General features: G+C 42.0%; 1 protein-coding gene across 1 annotated transcript in view; it reads left to right on the top strand.

The window, feature by feature from the left end:
- TDRD7 (tudor domain containing 7) overlaps positions 1-23,759 on the top strand; it is a 477,879-nt gene extending 454,120 nt beyond the window's left edge. Inside the window, exons 16-17 of the mRNA XM_053700014.1 lie at positions 17,894-17,964; positions 23,539-23,759. Of these exons, the coding sequence (XP_053555989.1) occupies positions 17,894-17,964; positions 23,539-23,759 (292 nt within the window). The remainder of the gene's footprint in view (positions 1-17,893; positions 17,965-23,538) is intronic.
- Positions 23,760-24,037: the final 278 nt, after the last annotated feature.

The following is a 24,037-nucleotide window of genomic DNA, read 5'->3' as shown; positions in this document are numbered from 1 at the left end:
ATTCCCCCCTGGGTTTGGTAAAGTCGCAGCAAAGGCTGTAGCTGGGACTGTAGAGGGGTTAAAACTGTAACCGGCTCCGGTTTCTTTATTTTAAGGGTTAAAGCTCTGAAATTTGGTGTGCAATACTTTTAATGCTTTAAGACACTGTGGTGGTAAATTTTGAACAATTCCTTCATACTTTTTCACATATTCAGTAATAAAGTGTGCACTGTTTAAAATTTAAAGAGACAGTAACGTTTTTGTTTTAAAACGGTTTTTGTACTTTATTGACAAGTTTAAGCCTGTTTAACATGTCTGTGCCTTCAGATAAGCTATGTTCTATATGTATGAAAGTCAATGTGTCTCCCCCTTCAAAATTGTGTGATAATTGTGCCATAGCGTCCAAACAAAGTAAGGACAGTACTACCACAGATAGTAAAGTTGCCCAAGATGATTCATCAGATGAAGGGAGTAGACATAGTTCTACATCATCTCCTTCTGTGTCTATGCCAGTTTTGCCCACGCAGGAGGCCCCTAGTACTTCTAGCGCGCCAATGCTTATTACTATGCAACAATTGACGGCAGTAATGGATAACTCCAAAGCAAATATTTTATCCAAAATGCCTGTATATCAGAGAAAGCGCGATTGCTCTGTTTTAAACATGGAAGAGCAGGAGGGCGCTGATGATAATTGCTCTGTCATACCCTCACACCAATCTGAAGGGGCCATGAGGGAGGTTTTGTCAGATGGGGAAATTTCAGATTCAGGTAGAATTTCTCAACAGGCTGAACCTCATGTTGTGACATTTAAATTTAAATTAGAGCATCTCTGCGCACTGCTTAAGGAGGTGTTATCTACTCTGGATGATTGTGACAACCTGGTCATTCCAGAAAAATTATGCAAGATGGACAAGTTCCTAGAGGATCCGGTGCACCCCGACGCTTTTCCTATACCCAAGCGGGTGGCGGACATAGTGAATAAGGAGTGGGAGAAACCCGGCATACCTTTTGTCCCCCCTCCTATATTTAAGAAATTATTTCCTATGGTCGACCCCAGAAAGGACTTATGGCAGACAGTCCCTAAGGTCGAGGGGGCAGTTTCTACTCTAAACAAGCGCACTACTATTCCTATCGAGGATAATTGTTCTTTCAAAGATCCTATGGATAACAAATTGGAGGGTTTGCTTAAAAAGATTTTTGTACAGCAAGGTTACCTCCTGCAACCCATTTCGTGCATTGTTCCTGTCACTACAGCAGCGTGGTTCTGGTTCGAGGAACTAGAAAAGTCGCTCAGTAGAGAGACTCCGTATGAGGAGGTTATGGACAGAGTTCACGCACTCAAGTTGGCTAATTCTTTTATTTTAGATGCCGCTTTGCAATTAGCTAGATTAGCAGCGAAAAATTCAGGGTTTGCAATTGTGGCGCGCAGAGCGCTTTGGCTAAAGTCTTGGCCAGCGGATGTATCTTCCAAGACAAAATTGCTTAATATCCCCTTCAAGGGTAAAACTCTCTTTGGGCCAGAATTGAAAGAGATTATCTCAGACATCACTGGGGGAAAGGGCCACACCCTCCCAAAAGATAGGCCTTTCAAAGCCAAGAATAAGTCTAATTTTCGTTCCTTTCGCAATTTCAGGAATGGACCGGCCTCCAACTCCGCATCCTCTAAACAAGAGGGGAATGCTTCACAAACCAAACCAGCCTGGAAACCGATGCAAGGCTGGAACAAGGGTAAGCAGGCCAAGAAGCCTGCTGCTGCTAACAAAACAGCATGAAGGAGTAGCCCCCGATCCGGGACCGGATCTAGTAGGGGGCAGACTCTCTCTCTTTGCTCAGGCTTGGGCAAGAGATGTTCAGGATCCCTGGGCACTAGAAATAGTCTCTCAGGGTTATCTTCTGGAATTCAAGGAACTACCCCCAAGGGGAAGGTTCCACATGTCTCACTTATCCTCAAACCAAATAAAGAGACAGGCATTCTTACATTGTGTAGAAGACCTGTTAAAAATGGGAGTGATACACCCAGTTCCAATGGCGGAACAGGGAATGGGATTTTACTCAAATCTGTTTGTAGTTCCCAAAAAAGAGGGAATTTTCAGACCAATTCTGGATTTAAAGATCCTAAACAAATTTCTCAGAGTACCATCGTTCAAAATGGAAACCATTCGAACGATTCTACCTACAATCCAGGAAGGTCAATTTATGACTACCGTGGATCTAAAGGATGCGTATCTACATATTCCTATCCACAAGGATCATCATCAGTTCCTAAGGTTCGCCTTTCTGGACAAACATTACCAGTTTGTGGCCCTCCCATTCGGGTTAGCCACTGCTCCAAGGATTTTCACAAAGGTACTCGGGTCCCTTCTAGCGGTTCTAAGACCAAGGGAAATTGCAGTAGTACCTTACTTGGACGACATTCTAATACAAGCGTCGTCTCTCTCAAAGGCAAAGGCTCACACAGACATCGTTCTGACCTTTCTCAGATCTCACGGATGGAGGTTGAACATAGAAAAAAGTTCCCTGTCTCCATCGACAAGAGTTCCTTTCTTGGGAACAATAATAGATTCTTTAGAAATGAGGATTTTCCTGACAGAAGTCAGAAAGTCAAAACTTCTAAACGCTTGTCAAGTTCTTCATTCTATTCCACGTCCTTCCGTAGCTCAGTGCATGGAAGTAGTAGGGTTGATGGTTGCAGCAATGGGCATAGTTCCTTTTGCGCAAATTCATCTAAGACCATTACAACTGTGCATGCTGAAACAGTGGAATGGGGACTATACAGACTTGTCTCCAGTGATTCAAGTAGATCAGAAGACCAGAGACTCACTCCGTTGGTGGCTAACCCTGGACCACCTGTCCCAGGGAATGAGCTTCCGCAGACCAGAGTGGGTCATCGTCACGACCGACGCCAGTCTAGCAGGCTGGGGCGCGGTCTGGGAATCCCTGAAAGCTCAGGGACTATGGTCTCGGGAAGAGTCTCTTCTCCCGATAAACATTCTGGAACTGAGAGCGATATTCAATGCTCTCAGGGCTTGTCCTCAACTAGCAAAGGCCAGATTTATAAGATTCCAATCAGACAACATGACGACTGTTGCTTATATCAATCATCAGGGGGGAACAAGGAGTTCCCTGGCGATGAGAGAAGTGACCAAAATAATAAAATGGGCGGAGGATCACTCCTGCCACCTATCTGCGATCCACATCCCAGGAGTGGAAAACTGGGAGGCGGATTATCTGAGTCGTCAGACATTCCATCCGGGGGAGTGGGAACTTCACCCGGAGATCTTTGCCCAATTAACTCAATTATGGGGCATTCCAGACATGGATCTGATGGCGTCTCGTCAGAACTTCAAGGTTCCTTGCTACGGGTCCAGATCCAGGGATCCCAAGGCGACTCTAGTGGATGCACTAGTAGCGCCTTGGACCTTCAACCTAGCCTATGTGTTTCCACCGTTTCCTCTCATTCTCAGGCTGGTAGCCAGGATCAAGCAGGAGAGGGCCTCAGTGATCTTGATAGCTCCTGCGTGGCCACGCAGGACTTGGTATGCAGACCTGGTGAATGTCATCGGTTCCACCATGGAAGCTACCTTTGAGACAGGATCTTCTTGTACAGGGTCCATTCGAACATCCAAATCTGGTCTCCCTCTAGCTGACGGCTTGGAAATTGAACGCTTGATTCTATCAAAGCGTGGGTTTTCAGATTCTGTGATAGATACTCTGGTTCAAGCCAGAAAACCGGTAACTAGAAAAATTTACCATAAAATATGGAAAAGATATATCTGCTGGTGTGAATCCAAGGGATTCTTATGGAATAAGATCAAAATTCCTAAGATCCTTTCCTTTCTACAAGAAGGTTTGGATAAAGGATTATTAGCGAGTTCTCTAAAGGGACAGATTTCTGCTTTATCTGTCTTGTTACACAAACGACTGGCAGCTGTGCCAGATGTTCAAGCTTTTGTTCAGGCTCTGGTTAGGATCAAGCCTGTTTACAGACCTTTGACTCCTCCCTGGAGTCTAAATCTAGTTCTTTCAGTTCTCCAAGGGGTTCCGTTTGAACCTTTACATTCCATAGATATTAAGTTGTTATCTTGGAAAGTTTTGTTTTTGGTTGCTATTTCTTCTGCTAGAAGAGTTTCTGAGTTATCTGCTCTGCAGTGTTCTCCGCCCTATCTGGTGTTCCATTCAGATAAGGTTGTTTTGCGTACTAAGCCTGGTTTCCTTCCAAAGGTTGTTTCCAACAAAAATATTAACCAGGAGATAGTTGTACCTTCTTTGTGTCCGAATCCAGTTTCAAAGAAGGAACGTTTGTTACACAATTTAGATGTAGTCCGTGCTCTAAAATTCTATTTAGAAGCTACAAAAGAGTTCAGACAAACATCTTCTCTGTTTGTCGTCTATTCTGGTAAAAGGAGAGGTCAAAAAGCGACTTCTACCTCTTTCCTTTTGGCTTAAAAGTATCATTTGATTGGCTTACGAGACTGCCGGACGGCAGCCTCCTGAAAGAATCACAGCTCACTCTACTAGGGCTGTGGCTTCCACATGGGCCTTCAAGAACGAGGCTTCTGTTGATCAGATATGTAAGGCAGCGACTTGGTCTTCACTGCACACTTTTGCCAAATTTTACAAATTTGATACTTTTGCTTCTTCGGAGGCTATTTTTGGGAGAAAGGTTTTGCAAGCCGTGGTGCCTTCTGTTTAGGTAACCTGATTTGCTCCCTCCCTTCATCCGTGTCCTAAAGCTTTGGTATTGGTTCCCACAAGTAAGGATGACGCCGTGGACCGGACACACCAATGTTGGAGAAAACAGAATTTATGCTTACCTGATAAATTACTTTCTCCAACGGTGTGTCCGGTCCACGGCCCGCCCTGGTTTTTAATCAGGTTTGATGAATTATTTTCTCTAACTACAGTCACCACGGCACCCTATAGTTTCTCCTGTTTTTTTCCTCCTGTCCGTCGGTCGAATGACTGGGGTGGGCGGAGCCTAGGAGGGACTATATGGACAGCTTTTGCTGGGCTCTTTGCCATTTCCTGTTGGGGAAGAGATATTCCCACAAGTAAGGATGACGCCGTGGACCGGACACACCGTTGGAGAAAGTAATTTATCAGGTAAGCATAAATTCTGTTTTTCTACGCATTTTATCAATTTGTCGTCTGCTGCTAAAAGCGCAAAGTGTTTTCTCACAATTCCACATATACTCTTGTATTCTTGTATACACAACAGCTTGACACTATTAGAAACAAGATTGGTACATTACAACTTGAGCTTAATAATAGGAGAGATGATGCAGATTATTCTAAGTTTGATGGGATATTAAGAAATACTTTATTAGAGTCTAAGAATCTTGTATTGAACCTGAAACACACAAAATATCTTTTTTTTTTTTTAATTTTAATATTTTTTATTTAGTATAACAATATATATAAAACATGTTAGATATGTTCAGTAGGTTTCTATACATCAAGGCAAAAAGGAAAACAATACAAAAAAGGCAGAAGAAAACAGAAAAAAATATACTAGCATCAATTACATACTGACTCCATATATGCATAATACTTTAACCCTCTTATACGATCCCTTTGAACGAAACCAACAAACAAAAACAAACAAAATATCTTAGAGACTCTTCTCATTACGAAAATAAAACAGTATATAATTGGCATCACCAGCAGAACAACAAAAAGGAGACAATATAATAGGAGAGGGAGATCCAGAAGTAGGAATAGAGGTAGGGGAGGCAGACAAGGGACTTCCAGTAAGGACACAGCATTATCTGGAACCTCTGACAGTGAGGTAGATTCAGGGGAAGATATTGGTGCACACAGTAGTGAGGATACACCTATAACATCAAGAGGCATACTCAAAAATAAAAATCCTGATAAACAGGTTACCATTCACATCCCCACACAGGATCATAATACCAATAGTCAGATAGTGAGACAAAAAGAGCAGACCTCTAAAAAAGCCCACCCACATACAAATACAGGATCTAAATATATCCGTAATATTAACACTGTACACACAGGACCTACCACTAATACTGGTGTAGACTGTTAAGTCTTTGAACAGGTTTTTTACAAACCGACAGAAAAAAACAGGAATAGGACAAGAGAAACAGGAGAGATATTCTCTGAGGGGGAACACCAAATACCAGTAAATAACGTTATAAATCTCTCCACTTACAATTTATCCATGACACAATTGAGGGTACTCGGTTATGGTTTAAACTTTGCCCCAACATGTAATTTCAATCTTTTTCATACTATGTTAGATATTAACCAACTTATTCGCAATATTACCCTCAAAAAACATTTTAGTGGGACTGAGCCGGGATCCATGAGAATGACACAAGAGGGAGTTTCGTTGGATACACCTATTTCTTTAAACTTTGAGGAAACATGTGATGTTGTCACTCTAGATAGTCTGAGGAGACAGGGTAATATGGATGATAACAGAGACACTGTTAATAGTTCAAATGGTCTCAGAAATACAACGACAACACTAAACTTGCCTACAGGCTCCTGTAGGCAAGTTTAGTGTTGTCGTTACATCACCAGCTTGTTGTACTACCAGTAACTCGTGGGTACTCTGTGATCACTTTGGGCAGCAAGAGACGGGCAGCGATTATGAAACAGAAAAAGAGACAGCAGCAGGTCTCCTGAAGTGTTCGGTTGTCACGCTTCTAGCCCACCTGGTTGGGCATATTTCCTGAGGGTAACTACTCCAAGTAATAGAAGCACCATAGGATTAAAAGCTTCAGGGACCCTGCACACCTTTGGCTAACAGGAGAGCCACTGTATCAAGATATTCACCTGTGTGTCGAGCGAGCAGCTACCTGGACAGCTGTTAATGTTCCAGAAGGCCTGTGTAGCACTTATCAAGTGCCGGACTTCTTGTAAGTACGATCAATTGAATGCGTGGGGAGTGAGAACCTTTTAAAACTGAATCACACTATGTTGGCGCCTTCTTCTTTTTCGTCCTTTGTACAGATTTGCTCCGCTTGAATTGCCTTCAAGTTTTGGAAGAAGTGTTTGCAGCCATATGAACTCTAATTCAGCTTTGGACTTTAAGGTCTATTTAACAGTTTCATCTTTGAGATTGTCATAACACTATTTATTCCATAGCACTGTGGGGTATACCACATTCTGGTTGTGTGATACTTAATATCAAAATTTTTATTTACATTTTTATTTTTTCCACTAATTGGACATTTGTATTATACATTGCTAGACACAATTTTCATTTTGTTTACAGCTATCACATTATTAGTATACAGGGAGTGCAGAATTATTAGGCAAATGAGTATTTCTCCAACATAGGTGTGTCCGGTCCACGGCGTCATCCTTACTTGTGGGATATTCTCTTCCCCAACAGGAAATGGCAAAGAGCCCAGCAAAGCTGGTCACATGATCCCTCCTAGGCTCCGCCTACCCCAGTCATTCTCTTTGCCGTTGTACAGGCAACATCTCCACGGAGATGGCTTAGAGTTTTTTAGTGTTTAACTGTAGTTTTTCATTATTCAATCAAGAGTTTGTTATTTTCAAATAGTGCTGGTACGTACTATTTACTCAGAAACAGAAAAGAGATGAAGAATTCTGTTTGTATGAGGAAAATGATTTTAGCAACCGTAACTAAAATCCATGGCTGTTCCACACAGGACTGTTGAGAGCAATTAACTTCAGTTGGGGGAACAGTTTGCAGTCCCTTGCTGCTTGAGGTATGACACATTCTAACAAGACGATGTAATGCTGGAAGCTGTCATTTTCCCTATGGGATCCGGTAAGCCATGTTTATTACGATTGTAAATAAGGGCTTCACAAGGGCTTATTTAAACTGTAGACTTTTTCTGGGCTAAATCGATTGATTATTAACACATATTTAGCCTTGAGGAATCATTTTATCTGGGTATTTTGATATAATAATATCGGCAGGCACTGTTTTAGACACCTTATTCTTTAGGGGCTTTCCCAAAGCATAGGCAGAGTCTCATTTTCGCGCCGGTATGGCGCACTTGTTTTTGAGGACAGCATGGCATGCAGCTGCATGTGTGTGGAGCTCTGATACATAGAAAGGTCTTTCTGAAGGCATCATTTGGTATCGTATTCCCCTTTGGGCTTGGTTGGGTCTCAGCAAAGCAGATTCCAGGGACTGTAAAGGGGTTAAATATAAAAACGGCTCCGGTTCCGTTATTTTAAGGGTTAAAGCTTCCAAATTTGGTGTGCAATACTTTTAAGGCTTTAAGACACTGTGGTGAAATTTTGGTGAATTTTGAACAATTCCTTCATACTTTTTTGCAATTGCAGTATTAAAGTGTGTTTAGTTTAAAATTTAAAGTGACAGTAACGGTTTTATTTTAAAACGTTTTTTGTGCTTTGTTATCAAGTTTATGCCTGTTTAACATGTCTGAACTACCAGATAGATTGTGTTCTGACTGTGGGGAAACCAAGGTTCCTTCTCATTTAACTATATGTATTTTATGTCATAAAGAAATTTAGTAAAAATGATGCCCAAGATGATTCCTCAAGTGAGGGGAGTAAGCATGGTACTGCATCATCCCCTCCTTCGTCTACACCAGTCTTGCCCATACAGGAGGCCCCTAGTACATCTAGTGCGCCAATACTCCTTACTATGCAACATTTAACGGCTGTAATGGATAATTCTATCAAAAACATTTTAGCCAATATGCCCACTTATCAGTGAAAGCGCGACTGCTCTGTTTTAGAAAATTCTGTAGAGCATGAGAACGCTGATGATATGGTTTCTGAAGGGCCCCTACACCAGTCTGAGGGGGCCAGGGAGGTTTTGTCTGAGGGAGAAATTTCAGATTCAGGAAACATTTCTCAACAAGCTGAACCTGATGTGATTACTTTTAAATTTAAGTTGGAACATCTCCGCGCTCTGCTTAAGGAGGTGTTATCCAATTTGGATGATTGTGATTATCTGGTCATTCCAGAACCACTATGTAAAATGGAAAAGTTCTTAGAGGCCCCGGGGCCCCCCGAAGCTTTTCCTATATCCAAGCGGGTGGCGTACATTGTTAGTACAGAATGGGACAGGCCCGGTATACCTTTAGTACCTCCCCCCATATTTATAAAATTGTTTTCCTATAGTCGACACCAGAAAGGACTGATGGCAGACAGTCCCCAAGGTCGAGGGGGCGGTTTCTACTCTACACAAGCGCGCCACTATACCCATAGAAGATAGTTGTGCTTTCCAAGATCCTATGGATAAAAAATTAGAAGGTCTGCTAAAGATGTTTGTTCAGCAAGGTTCCCTTCTACAACCAATTGCATGCATTGTCCCTGTCACTGCAGCCGCGTGTTTCTAGTTTGAGCTAGGAAAGGCGATTATTAGTAATTCTTCTTCTTATGAGGAGATTATGGACAGAATTCGTGCTCTTAAATTGGCTAATTCTTTCACCCTAGACGCCACCTTGCAATTGGCTAGGTTAGCGGCGAAAAAATTCTGGGTTTGCTATTGTGGCGCAGAGCGCTTTGGTTAAAATCTTGGGCAGCGGATGCGTCTTCCAAGAACAAATTGCTTGACATTCCTTTCAAGGGGAAAACACTCTTTGGCCCTGACTTGAAAGAGATTATCTCTGATATCACTGGGGGCAAGGGCCACGCCCTTCCTCAGGATAGGTCTTTTCAAGACCAAAAATAAACCTAAGTTTCGTCCCTTTCGCAGAAACGGATCAGCCCCAAGGGCTACGTCCTCTAAGCAGGAAGGTAATACTTCTCAAGCCAATCCAGCCTGGAGACCTATGCAAGGCTGGAACAAAGGAAAGCAGGCCAGGAAACCTGCCACTGCTACCAAGACAGCATGAAATGCGGGCCCCCGATCCGGGACCGGATCTGGTGGGGGGCAGACTCTCTCTCTTCGCTCAGGCTGGGGCAAGAGATGTTCTGGACCCTTGGGCGCTAGAAATAGTCTCCCAAGGTTATTCTCTGGAGTTCAAGGGGCTTCCTCCAAGGGGGAGGTTCCACAGGTCTCAGTTGTCTTCAGACCACATAAGAAGACAGGCATTCTTACATTGGGTAGAAGACCTGCTAAAAATGGGAGTGATTCATCCTGTTCCATTAGGAGAACAAGGGATGGGGTTCTACTCCAATCTGTTCATAGTTCCCAAAAAAGAGGGAACGTTCAGACCAATCTTAGATCTCAAGATCTTGAACAAGTTTCTCAAGGTTCCATCGTTCAAGATGGAAACCATTCGAACACTTCTTCCTTCCATCCAGGAAGGTCAATTCATGACCAAGGTGGATTTCAAGGATGCGTATCTACATATTCCTATCCACAAGGAACATCATCGGTTCCTAAGGTTTGAATTCCTGGACAAGCATTTCCAGTTCGTGGCGTTTTCTTTCGGATTAGCCACTGCTCCTAGGATTTTCTCATAGGTACTAGGGTCCCTTCTGGCGGTGCTAAGACCAAGGGGCATTGCTGTAGTACCTTACTTGGACGACATTCCGATTCGAGCGTCGTCCCTTCCTCAAGTAAAGGCTCACACGGACATTGTCCTGGCCTTTCTCAGATCTCACGGATGGAAAGTGAACGTGGAAAAGAGTTCTCTATCTCCGTCAACGAGGGTTCCCTTCTTGGGAACTATAATAGACTCCTTAGAAATGAGGATTTTTCTGACAGAAGCCAGAAAAACAAAACTTCTAGACTCTTGTCGGATACTTCATTCCGTTCCTCTTCCTTCCATAGCGCAGTGCATGGAAGTGATAGGTTTGATGGTAGCGGCAATGGACATAGTTCCTTTTGTGCGCATTCATCTAAGACCATTACAACTGTTCCTGCTCAGTCAGTGGAATGGGGACTATTCAGACTTGTCTCCGAAGATACAAGTAAATCAGAGGACCAGAGACTCATTCCGTTGGTGGCTGTCCCTGGACAACCTGTCACAAGGGATGACCTTCCGCAGACCAGAGTGGGTCATTGTCACGACCGACGCCAGTCTGATGGGCTGGGGCGCGGTCTGGGGATCCCTGAAAGCTCAGGGTCTTTGGTCTCGGGTAGAATCTCTTCTACCGATAAATATTCTGGAACTGAGAGCGATATTCAATGCTCTCAAAGCTTGGCCTCAGCTAGCGAGGGCCAAGTTCATACATCAACCATCAGGGGGGAACAAGGAGTTCCCTAGCGATGGAAGAAGTGACCAAAATCATTCTATGGGCGGAGTCTCACTCCTGCCACCTGTCTGCTATCCACATCCCAGGAGTGGAAAATTGGGAAGCGGATTTTCTGAGTCGTCAGACATTGCATCCGGGGGAGTGGGAACTCCATCCGGAAATCTTTGCCCAAGTCACTCAACCGTGGGGCATTCCAGACATGGATCTGATGGCCTCTCGTCAGAACTTCAGAGTTCCTTACTACGGGTACAGATCCAGGGATCCCAAGGCGGCTCTAGTGGATGCACTAGTAGCACCTTGGACCTTCAAACTAGCTTATGTGTTCCCGCCGTTTCCTCTCATCCCCAGGCTGGTAGCCAGGATCAATCAGGAGAGGGCGTCGGTGATTTTGATAGCTCCTGCGTGGCCACGCAGGACTTGGTATACAGATCTGGTGAATATGTCATCGGCTCCACCATGGAAGCTACCTTTGAGACGAGACCTTCTTGTTCTAGGTCCGTTCGACCCACTCCAGCTGACTGCTTGGAGATTGAACGCTTGATCTTATCAAAGCGAGGGTTCTCAGATTCTGTTATTAATACTCTTGTTCAGGCCTGAAAGCCTGTAACCAGAAAATTACCACATAATTTGGTATATCTGTTGGTGTGAATCTGCAGGATTCCCTTGGGACAAGGTTAAGATTCCTAAGAGTCTATCCTTCCTTCGAGAAGGATTGGAAAAAGGATTATCTGCAAGTTCCTTGATGGGACAGATTTCTGCCTTGTCTGTGTTACTTCACAAAAAGCTGGCAGCTGTGCCAGATGTTCTAGCCTTTGTTCAGGCTCTGGTTAGAATCAAGCCTGTTTACAAAATTTTGACTCCTCCTTGGAGTCTCAACCTAGTTCTTTCAGTTCTTCAGGGGGTTCCGTTTGAACCCTTACATTCCGTTGATATTAAGTTATTATCTTGGAAAGTTTTGTTTTTGGTTGCAATTTCTTCTGCTAGAAGAGTTTCAGAATTATCTGCTCTGCAGTGTTCTTCTCCTTATCTGGTGTTCCATGCAGATAAGGTGGTTTTGCGTACTAAACCTGGTTTTCTTCCAAAAGTTGTTTCTAACAAAGACATTAACCAGGAGATAGTTGTGCCTTCTTTGTGTCCTAATCCAGTTTCAAAGAAGGAACGTTTGTTGCACAACTTGGATGTAGTTCGTGCTCTCAAATTTTACTTAGCAGCTACTAAGGTTTTCGGACAAACTTTGGCTTTGTTTGTTGTTTATTCTGGTAAACGGAGAGGTCAAAAAGCAACTTCTACCTCTCTCTCCTTCTGGATTAAAAGCATTATCCGATTGGCTTATGAGACTGCCGGACGGCAGCCTCCTGAAAGAATCACAGCTCACTCCACTAGGGCTGTGGCTTCCACATGGGCCTTCAAGAACGAGGCTTCTGTTGATCAGATATGTAAGGCAGCGACTTGGTCTTCACTGCACACTTTTTCTAAATTTTACAAATTTGATACTTTTGCTTCTTCTGAGGCTATTTTTGGGAGAAAGGTTTTGCAAGCCGTGGTGCCTTCCATTTAGGTGACCTGATTTGCTCCCTCCCTTCATCCGTGTCCTAAAGCTTTGGTATTGGTTCCCACAAGTAAGGATGACGCCGTGGACCGGACACACCTATGTTGGAGAAAACAGAATTTATGTTTACCTGATAAATTACTTTCTCCAACGGTGTGTCCGGTCCACGGCCCGCCCTGGTTTTTTTAATCAGGTCTGATAATTTATTTTCTTTAACTACAGTCACCACGGTAACATATGGTTTCTCCTATGCAAATATTCCTCCTTTACGTCGGTCGAATGACTGGGGTAGGCGGAGCCTAGGAGGGATCATGTGACCAGCTTTGCTGGGCTCTTTGCCATTTCCTGTTGGGGAAGAGAATATCCCACAAGTAAGGATGACGCCGTGGACCGGACACACCGTTGGAGAAAGTAATTTATCAGGTAAACATAAATTCTGTTTTTGACCACATCATCCTCTTTATACATGTTGTCTTACTCCAAGCTGTATAGGCTTGAAAGCCTACTACCAATTAAGCATATTAGGTGATGTGCATCTCTGTAATGAGAAGGGGTGTGGTCTGATGACATCAACACCCTATATCAATTGTGCATAATTATTAGGCAACTTCCTTTCCTTTGGCAAAATGGGTCAAAAGAAGGACTTGACAGGCTCAGAAAAGTAAAAAATAGTGAGATATCTTGCAGAGGAATGCAGCACTCTTAAAATTGCAAAGCTTCTGAAGCGTGATCATCGAACAATCAAGCGTTTCATTCAAAATAGTCAACAGGGTCGCAAGAAGCGTGTGGAAAAACCAAGGCGCAAAATAACTGCCCGTGAACTGAGAAAAGTCAAGCATGCAGCTGCCAAGATGCCACTTGCCACCAGTTTGGCCATATTTCAGAGCTGCAACATCACTGGAGTGCCCAAAAGCACAAGGTGTGCAATACTCAGAGACATGGCCAAGGTAAGAAAGGCTGAAAGACGACCACCACTGAACAAGACACACAAGCTGAAACGTCAAGACTGGGCCAAGAAATATCTCAAGACTGATTTTTCTAAGGTTTTATGGACTGATGAAATGAGAGTGAGTCTTGATGGGCCAGATGGATGGGCCCGTGGCTGGATTGGTAAAGGGCAGAGAGCTCCAGTCAGACTCAGACACCAGCAAGGTGGAGGTGGAGTACTGGTTTGGGCTGGTATCATCAAAGATGAGCTTGTGGGGCCTTTTCGGGTTGAGGATGGAGTCAAGCTCAACTCCCATTCCTACTGCCAGTTTCTGGAAGACACCTTCTTCAAGCAGTGGTGCAGGAAGAAGTCTGCATCCTTCAAGAAAAACATGATTTTCATGCAGGACAATGCTCCATCACACGCGTCCATGTACTCCACAGCGTGGCTGGCAAGAAAGGGTATAAAAGAAGAAAATCTAATGACATGGCCTCCTTGTTCACCTGATCTGAACCCCATTGAGAACCTGTGGTCCATCATCAAATGTGAGATTTACAAGGAGGGAAAACAGTACACCTCTCTGAATAGTGTCTGGGAGGCTGTGGTTGCTGCTGCACGCAATGTTGATGGTGAACAGATCAAAACACTGACAGAATCCATGGATGGCAGGCTTTTGAGTGTCCTTGCAAAGAAAGGTGGCTATATTGGTCACTGATTTGTTTTTGTTTTGTTTTTGAATGTCAGAAATGTATATTTGTGAATGTTGAGATGTTATATTGGTTTCACTGGTAAAAATAAATAATTGAAATGGGTATATATTTGTTTTTTGTTAAGTTGCCTAATAATTATGCACAGTAATAGTCACCTGCACACACAGATATCCCCCTAAAATAGCTATAACTAAAAACAAACTAAAAACTACTTCCAAAACTATTCAGCTTTGATATTAATGAGTTTTTTGGGTTCATTGAGAACATGGTTGTTGTTCAATAATAAAATTAATCCTCAAAAATACAACTTGCCTAATAATTCTGCACTCCCTGTATAGGCGCATCTGACTTTATTTTCTTGTATATCAGCACACTTTTTGCTCCTTGCTCAATTGTAATTCGATTGCTAAAATAATCTTATGTCTAATAATCATAATTTTCAAAACGAATATCCAGTTTTTAGCAATAAATTTTGAAAATAAGAATACTTTGAGTATATTGTGCACTATACTTTGATAACTGGTAACTAATGGGTTAATAGTTTGATTTATGCACCCAAAATGAAGGTCTATGATTGGTCAGCAGTGGCCTATCACCAATTAGATGTTCCTTTAAATGTATCACACGCTTGCATTATTTCAGCTACGATTACGGCATCAGGCCGAAACATGTCAGCCTATGCTTTCGTGTGTTGATCTTTTTATGTGCTTTGGTACTCCCATGTGTTTTTACCATACGTGGATTGAATAAAAGACTTTGCTTTTACTACTTCGCCTTGGACATCATATCTTTTTCAAACCTAAACTTGCTCCAGGAATTCCAAGTGCGAAGGGAAGCTCGCAAACTCGGCACTATCTGCCTCTATATTGTGGATTCAACCCTGTTGTTGCCCGGTTGCAACAGTGATACACGTTGATTGGCCAGGACGAGGTCACGTGAGGAGACACACCTCCCGGCACCACGGCGGGACACCGTTACTGAACAAACAGAGAGCCAGGAGATCCCGGTGGTTACCAAGTCGCTGGAGACACAGGAAGAGCGGTGAGTGGGCGCAGCAATTCACTGTATTGGGCACGGGCTGCTCTAGAAGGTCCCACCTTGTACCGCTAGTGTCACTTCACCGGTGATTGGCATCTGCTTCTGTTTCTTTCCAAGTGTGACTAAACTGAGTGATTATACCCTGTGAACTTTTATGTGTATTGCAGAAGGATCTTTATCACGCTGAGCTTTGCATTTTACATTGTGCAGTTCAATGAACCTTTTCCTTTTGTGACTATATGTATAATATATATATATATATATATATATATACACACAGGGTCGGCTCTTGAACGAATTAAATGGGGGGGGGGGGCATTTTTTTTTTTACCAGGGGGCACGCATTTACAAAGCGAGCTTCTAGCTGGCTTATCCCCTACTATTAACATTTGGAGAATATGTGCTAAATCACTAGGTAAAATAATTAAGTCTAAATTCTATGCAGTGCACTAAAACAGAGCCATTAAACTTTAGACCCCCAGTGCAATAGCTCCTTAAAAACAATTCACCCCTTAATCACCATGATCCAAAACCCTTAAACTCATTCTCAAATCTCAATCATGTCCACTAAACAGCCATGCACTCCAAACCCCCCAATGCAATTAACCCCTTTGTTTGCAATAGCAGTGAGGATACTAGGTTTTCAGGTACTAGTAATTTTGTAGATTAGATTTAGCTATACCTGTTTCACAATAACTAATGGATATCGGGCTACTTAATACAACCTATGTACTGTGAACCTATAAGAATATGATTGTATCATATAGATATAAGTCTATAAATGGCTACTGGCTTCTATCGACGCCTCAAAAGTGCTCTGGGATCTTAGGCCCAACCTAAGATCACAGTGCACTTTTGAGGCGTCAATAGAAGCCAGTAGCAATTTATAGACTTATATTTATGTGATACAATCATATTCTTATCATGGTCTATTGTTTAAGAAAATGAGTAACTTACGATAGTTAGGTAAAATTAATAGGGTTAAAGACAAGTCCAAAAAGTCTCTAAATTCCAATTCTAAATAAGAGGTTAAGACACGGAGCTTCTTGCAGAAGCGTGATGCAACCTCACAGTTAGGCAGCCTTGGAGCCGACCCTGTATACATACATATATATATATATATATATATATATATATATTCTACAATATACTTTCATTATTTATTTTGTTACCTTTTCCTGTAATTCCATTCTGAAATTGTGAGCTTTTCAGTTCCTGTTAGAAATGGAAGTGCAGAACACTGTCATATTACACATAGCTATTGGCTGCACACTCTATTGACCTATTTATAACTGTACCTAAGTTACAAAATGACAGCGAGCCTTGTTTTATTGACACTAAAACTTTACACTTGTTTTGTTAATATTTAAACAACTAATGAAACTTGAAAAACTACATAAAAAAATAACATGTTATTATCAGACTAATCTTTTCTTTGAATGCATCATTCTATTTAGCGTTTATTTAGTGTTTAATGTCTTTAACTGTTTTTCCCTCCCTATTTCATGGTAGTCACAGATTTGGGTATAGGATCCCATATGTGATGGCTCATGGACTCTCACCATCCTATAAAAGAAAACAAAATGTATGCTTACCTGATGCATTCATTTCTTTCATGATGGCAAAAGTCCCGGCTTTGTTTTTCCATAACAGTTGGCGGAAGTACCAGTTTGCACATCTTTTACCCTGCTTTTCCTTTCTTACTTTCTTTTCTAAGATATGGTGAGTCCATGGCGTCATCGATTACTGTTGGGAATATCGCTCCTGGCCAGCAGAAGGAGGCAAAAAGCACCACAGCCAAGCTGTTAAGTATCACTCCCCTTCTCACAAACCCCAGTCATTCTATTTGCCTCTGTTTATGGAGGAGGTGAAGTTTTTGGTGTCTGAAGAAAATTGGATTTCTTAAAGGGACATTAAACACTAAATACATGCTAGATAGAATGATGCATTCAAAGAAAAGATTAGTCCATGACTAACATGTAGATGTATTTTTTAAAGTTTTATTAGTTGTTTGAAAAGTGACAAAATAAGTATAAAGTTTTAGTGTCTATAAAACACTGGCAGCTGCCATGTTGTAACTTGTGTTACCTTCTCTCCTGTGGCCAATTAGGGACAGTTATAAATAGGTCACTAGAGTGTGCAGCCAATGGTTGTGCTGGATTTAACAGTGTTCTGCACTTCCATTTCTAACATGAACTGAAAAGCTCACAATTTCAGAATGGAATTACAGGCAAAGAGGACAAAATAAACAATTAAAGTATATTGCAGAGTTGTTTTATATATGCAATTGATCATTTTATATTACCATCTCAAAGTGTTTAATGTCCCTTTAAGTTAGAAGCAAGATTTTATTATTTTAGAAAGCCAGAGTAGGTCTACTCTGATCTTTCCTTTGCTTTGGGTATAGCTGTAGTCCACGTTAATCTCTTCAGTAGAGTAGTGGTGGCTTTAAAGCAGTTAGGAACTTGTGAGGTGGGCCTTGCTGCGTTTTCTTAACATTGTTGCTGCCCTAATATAGAAAGCCAGAGTAGGTTTACTCTGTTCTTTCCTTTTTCACAGGTCTCTCTGTAAGGAGTGGCGTCCATCCATACAGTGTGAGCTGTCTCCCTGCCGGACAGCTAGAGATGCAGGTAAGTGCCTTTTTTCTTCTGGGGTCTGGAAAGGAGACTGGCACTGAAGGGGTTAATCCTTGGTATTTTTTAAAACTGCATCACTTGGGGACAAGTATCCTGGGCTCAGGATCATTTTAGTCAGTGGCAGGCACTCTATCTTGGGACTAAGATACTGGAGTTAATCTTCTTTATGTATAGAAGGAGTTAACCCATAGTGTTGGTCAGTAAAATCTTTGTTGCTACTATAAAACATTTTTTATTTGCTTGGATTATTTGTGGCAAATGTTTTTTTGATGGGAGGTGTTAGGGATCGCAGTTTTCGCAATCTTTAACGTTGCGCCAATTGTTTTTTTAAATGATGCAGGAAGTGGCTTCATTTTTTTGGCACTTATCTTCAGGTCTGAAGCGCGCTAGTGCGGCTTCACAGACAAGTCTCATAGGAGCATGGTCCGTTCTCTGAGAGTAATTTCAGAGCGGTTGCGATCTACTCAAATAAAGGGATCCACAAGAAAGGCAGTTTTCCTCTCCTAACTATCGTAGGAGCAAGTAAGCACCGCAGTTTCAAGACTGAGGTGTAGTGGTGCATATAAGTTTTGAGTTTAATCACAAACTTTAAAAGTTTCACATTTTAGAAAGAGGGTTTTCTCTTTTGGGGACACAATTGATTATCAGTTCTCTTAAAGAGACAGTTACAAGAATTGTTTTGTTTTTTGTTTTTTTCTGCATCATGGAGGATGCGGTTTCCGTTGACAAGTGTCTACTTTGTTTGAATAACCAAATTGTACCGACCTTGCCTTTTTGTACCTCTTGCATAGACGGAACTTTACAAAATAAAGACAAGCGTTTTGCTATTGAGCCAACAGTCTCTCAGGATGATTCTATTCAGGCAATGCCACAGTTTTTGGTTCCTCTCAATCTCCTGTAGGAGTTTCTTTGCAAGTAGAAATTGCTACCCAGGTTTCCGCTGCGGTATCTGCGGCATTAGCTGCCATTCCCATGCTACAGGGAAAACTCAAGAGGAAAATGTAAAGATTCAGATAGGGTTTCTGCTCTAACGTCAACTACCCTAGTTGCCCTTTCTCATAAGTCTGATGAGGGGGATAAGTCTTCTTGGAAAACCAGTCAGTCTTGGAACAAGGGAAAGCAATCTAGAAAACCTGCAGCTGAATCTAAATCAACATGAAGGGTTTGCCCCCCGATCTGGGATCGGATCATGTGAGGGGCAGACTTTCTCATTTTTATCAAGCATGGATATGAAATGTCCCAGACCCATGGGCTGTGGACATAGTATCTCAGGGTTACAAATTGTTCTACTGTTCGGCCATCAGTGGCTGTATGGAGGTAATTGGTCTGATGGTTGCTTCCATGGACATCATTCCCTTTGCTCGATTCCATCTGAGAGCTCTGCAGTTATGCATGCTCAGTCAATGGAACGAGGACCATGGGGATCTGTCTCAGAGGATAGATCTAGATCAGTCGACAGACTCTCTCCCGTGGTGGCTTTCTCAGGAACATCTGTCTCAGGTGGCATGCTTTCGGAGACCTTCCTGGGTGATTGTGACCACAGACAACAGCCTGCGGTGCTGGGGAGCAGTCTGGGACTCGTTATAGACGCAGGGACTTTGGACGCAGGAGGAGTCTGCTCTCCCCATAAATATCTTGCAGTTGAGAGCGATTTTCAATGCTCTGATGGCTTGGCCTCAGGTGTCTTTAGCCCGGTTTATCAGGTTTCAGTCAGACAACATAACTTCAGTGGCTTGCATCAATCACCAGGGAGGAACTCAGAGTTCCTTAGCCATGAAGGAGGTGGCTCTGATTGTTCAGTGTGCGGGGGCTCACAATTACTGTCTATCTGCTATCCACATTCCAGGAGTGGACAACTGGGAAGCGGATTTTCTGAGCAGACAGACTTTTCACCCCGGGGAGTGGGAACTCCATTCGGAGGTGTTCTCCAGCTTAACCCTTAAATGGGGGTGCCGGAGTTGGATCTGATGGCGTCTCGGCAGAACGTCAAGCTTCCAAGGTACGGTTCAAGGTTAAGGGAGCCACAGCTGCTCTGATAAATGCTGTGGCGGTTCCTTGGGATTTCAGGCTAGCATACATGTTTCCTCTCCTTGCTCTCCTTCCACGAGTCATTGCTCGTATCACAGGAGAGAGCGTCAATGTTTCTTATAGCCCCTGCGTGGCCTTGCAGGATCTGGTTTGCAGATCTAGTGGAGATGTCTTCTCTTCCACCTTGGAGTCTACCTCTGAGGAAGGACCTTCTGATTCAGGGTTCCTTCATCCAAATCTCGTTTCTCTGAAGCTGACTGCTTGGAGATTAAACGCTAGTTCTGTCTAAGCGTGGTTTTTCAGAGTCGGTCACTGAGACCATGATTTAGGCTCATAAGCCTGTTACTAGAAAGATTTATCATAAGATATGGCGTAAATATCTTTATTGGTGTGTATCCAAGTGTTACTAGAATTTTCCTCTAGGATGGTCTGGAGAAGGGTTTGTCGGCCAGTACTCTAAAGGGTCAGATTTCCGCATTGTGCTTCATTAGTTTGTGCTATATTTGTGAAGGAGCACATCGGTATTTAGGGGTCAGCATCTTTGACTAGATCTTAGTAGTTGGGGCACGCAGTCTAATGCAACATTATTGGCTAAAGGAAATCCTCCAGATGTCATGGATGACGAAAAAGGGGCGGAGCTACACAGACATTTTAAAATGGCAGCAGGGGGAAAAGTAAGTGCTTTAACTGGAAAACGGATTATCTTTAAAAACTGGCATATATTTTGAAAAAACGATCTAGGGCAACTTTATTGATACATGTTAAAACTACTTTTGTGTTTACTGTCTCTTTAACCCCTTAAGGACAAGGACATTTTTCAATTTCTTTCCCTTAAGGACCAGGGCTATTTTTACATTTCTGCAGTGTTTGTGTTTAGCTGTAATTTTCCTCTTACTCATTTACTGTACCCATACATATTATATACCGTTTTTCTCACCATTAAATGGACTTTCTAGAGATACCATTATTTTCATCATATCTTATAATTTACTATAAAAAAATTATAAAATATGAGGAAAAAATGGGAAAAAAACACACTTTTTCTAACTTTGACCCCCAAAATCTGTTACAAATCTACAACCACCAAAAAACACCCATGCTAAATAGTTTCTAAATTTTGTCCTGAGTTTAGAAATACCCAATGTTCACATGTTGTTTGCTTTTTTTGCAAGTTATAGGGCAATAAATACAAGTAGCACTTTGCTATTTCCAAACCACTTTTTTTCAAAATTAGCGCTAGTTACATTGGGACACTGATATCTTCCAGGAATCCCTGAATATCCCTTGACATGTATATATTTTTTTTTTAGCAGACATCCCAAAGTATTGATCTAGGCCCATTTTGGTATATTTCATGCCACCCTTTTACCGCCAAATGAGATCAAATAAAAAAAATTGTTCACTTTTTCACAAATTTGTTTTACAAACTTTAGGTTTCTCACTGAAATTATTTACAAACAACTTGTGCAATTATGGAATAAATGGTTGTAAACACTTCTCTGGGATCCCCTTTGTTCAGAAATAGCAGACATATATGGCTTTGGCGTTGCTTTTTGGTAATTAGAAGGCCGCTAAATACCGCTGCGCACCACACGTGTATTATGCCCAGCAGTGAAGGGGTTAATTAGGGGGCATGTAGGGAGCTTCTAGGGTTAATTTTAACTTTAGTGTAGTAGACAACCCCAAGTATTGATCTAGGCCCATCTTGGTATATTTCTTGCCACCATTTCACCGCCAAATGAGATCAAATGAAAAAAAAAAAGTAAAATTTTTCACAATTTTAGGTTTCTCACTGAAATTATTTACAAACAGCTTGTGCAATTATGGCACAAATGGTTGTAAAAGCTTCTCTGTGACCCCCTTTGTTCAGAAATAGCAGACATATATGGCTTTGGCGTTGCTTCTTGGTAATTGGAAGGCCGGGTTAAGTAGGGAGCTTGCAGGGTTAATTTTAGCTTTAATGTAGAGATCAGCCTCCCACCTGACATATCACACCCCCTGATCCCTCCCAAATAGCTCTCTTCCCTCCCCCACCCCACAATTGTCCCCGCCATCTTAAATACTGGCAGAAAGTCTGCCAGTACTAAAATAAAAGGTATTTCAAAAAAATAATGCTAATGTTTAGGATCCCCCTTAGCCCCCAACCTCCCTGATCCCCCCTCAAACAGCTCTCTAACCCTCCCCCTCTAACGTATTAGTAGCCATCTTGGGTACTGGCAGCTGTCTGCCCCAGTACCCAGTTTACAATAAAATATATTTTTTTATTATTTTTTTTTATAATTTTTCTGTAGTGTAGCTTGCCCCCCCACCTCCCTCCCTCCGAGATCCCTTAGATCATTTTTATTATTTATTTTTTTCCCCACTTTCTGTTCACATTTTTTCCGCAGTGTAGCGGTTCCCACCCGCTCCCTATCCGTTCCCGGCTCCCATGCGCGTGCCCTGTGCATGAGCGCGCGCCCCTGCCATCCCACCCACGATCCCGCCCCCCTCCACATCACACATCAGGATCGCTTCCAGCCGCTTTAAACCCTAATGTCGTACAGGGTACGTCGCTGGTCTTTAAAGACCAGGTTATGTGCGACGTACCCTGTACGACATGCATCGTTAAGGGGTTAAGTTGTTATCTTGGAAGGTTTTGTTTCTTATTGCTATCTCTTCTGCTCGGAGAACTCTCAGCTTTGCAGTGTGATTCGCCTTATTTTATTTTTCATGCCAATAAGGCGGTTCTTCATACTACAGTAAGTTTGGTTTCCTTCCTAAGGTGGTTTCGAATAGAAATATTAATCAGGAAATTATTGTTCCTTCTTTGTCCAAATCCTTCTTCTCATAAGAAACGTGGTGCATGCTCTTAAATTTTATCTACAGACTAAGGATTTTCGCCAGTCTTCTGCCCTGTTTGTTTGTTTCTCTGGGTTATGTAAAGATCAGAAAGCTACTACTACTTCTCTTTCTGGTCGAGAAGTATTATTCGTTTGGCATATGAGACTGCTGGACAGCAGCCTCCTCAGAGAATTACAGCTGTTTCTTCTTCTTGGGCTTTCCAAAATGAAGCTTCTGTGGAACAGATTTGCAAGGCTGCAACTTGGTCTTCCTTACATACTTTTTTCAAATTCTAGAGATTTGTTACTTTTGCTTCGGCTGAGGACTCTCTTGGGAGAAAGGTTCTTCAAGTGGTGGTGCAGGGGAGTGATACTTAACAGCTTGGCTGTGGTTCTTTTTGCCGCCTCCTCCTGGTCAAGAGTGATATTCCCAACAGTAATTGATGACACTGTGGACTCACCATATCCCGAAATAAATTTATCAGGTAAGCATAAATTTAGTTTTTCTTATTTTCTCCTTTATCTTGGCCATATGTATAACTAAGGAATCCTGTAAAAGTGTGAGGAATTAAAGCTCTGTTGTATGGGGTGTTTTGCCTCCTCCTGGATTCTCACCATCATGAAATAAATAATTGATCAGGTAAGCATACATTTTGTTTTATTTGCTTTACTTTTAACATATATATTTATTAATATGAACTGGCATATTTTATTCTTGTAGGTGTTAAATGTGAACAGTGGTCTGAGGAGGCGTCTATCGTTTTCAGAAATCATGTGGAGCAGAAGCCACTTGTAGCACTTGTTCAAACAGTTTATGAGAGCAGTAACCCTTGGGATCGGAAAGTGGTTGCATACATTGTTGACACATCATTACCAGACACTGACATATGGATTCACGATTTCATGTCTGAATATCTTGTTGAGCTCATGAAGGCTGAATAGGGTGTAGCACTGAAAATGATTCTTTAGCAGAAGCAATAATAAAATCCTGTGACAAGATATTTTTTTTTAAAGTAAAGCATGTTCAACCATGTTGTAACTAAAAGAACGCAACAAGGTTTGAAGTCTGAAGCTTGCTTTCTGTAAAAGATATTTGATAGAATAATTTTGTTTACATTGTTTAAAAGAGTTGATTTTTCTTGAGATTTTGCACATTTGTTTAATAATATAGCTGTATAATATGTTAAGATAAAGTGCAGATAAGATTTATTTAACAATAA

Source organism: Bombina bombina, chromosome 2 (assembly GCF_027579735.1).
Source record: "Bombina bombina isolate aBomBom1 chromosome 2, aBomBom1.pri, whole genome shotgun sequence".
In the NCBI taxonomy this organism is placed as follows: domain Eukaryota; kingdom Metazoa; phylum Chordata; class Amphibia; order Anura; family Bombinatoridae; genus Bombina; species Bombina bombina.
Note: the sequence above shows the minus strand (reverse complement) of the source record. Positions and strands in the feature narration are given on the sequence as shown.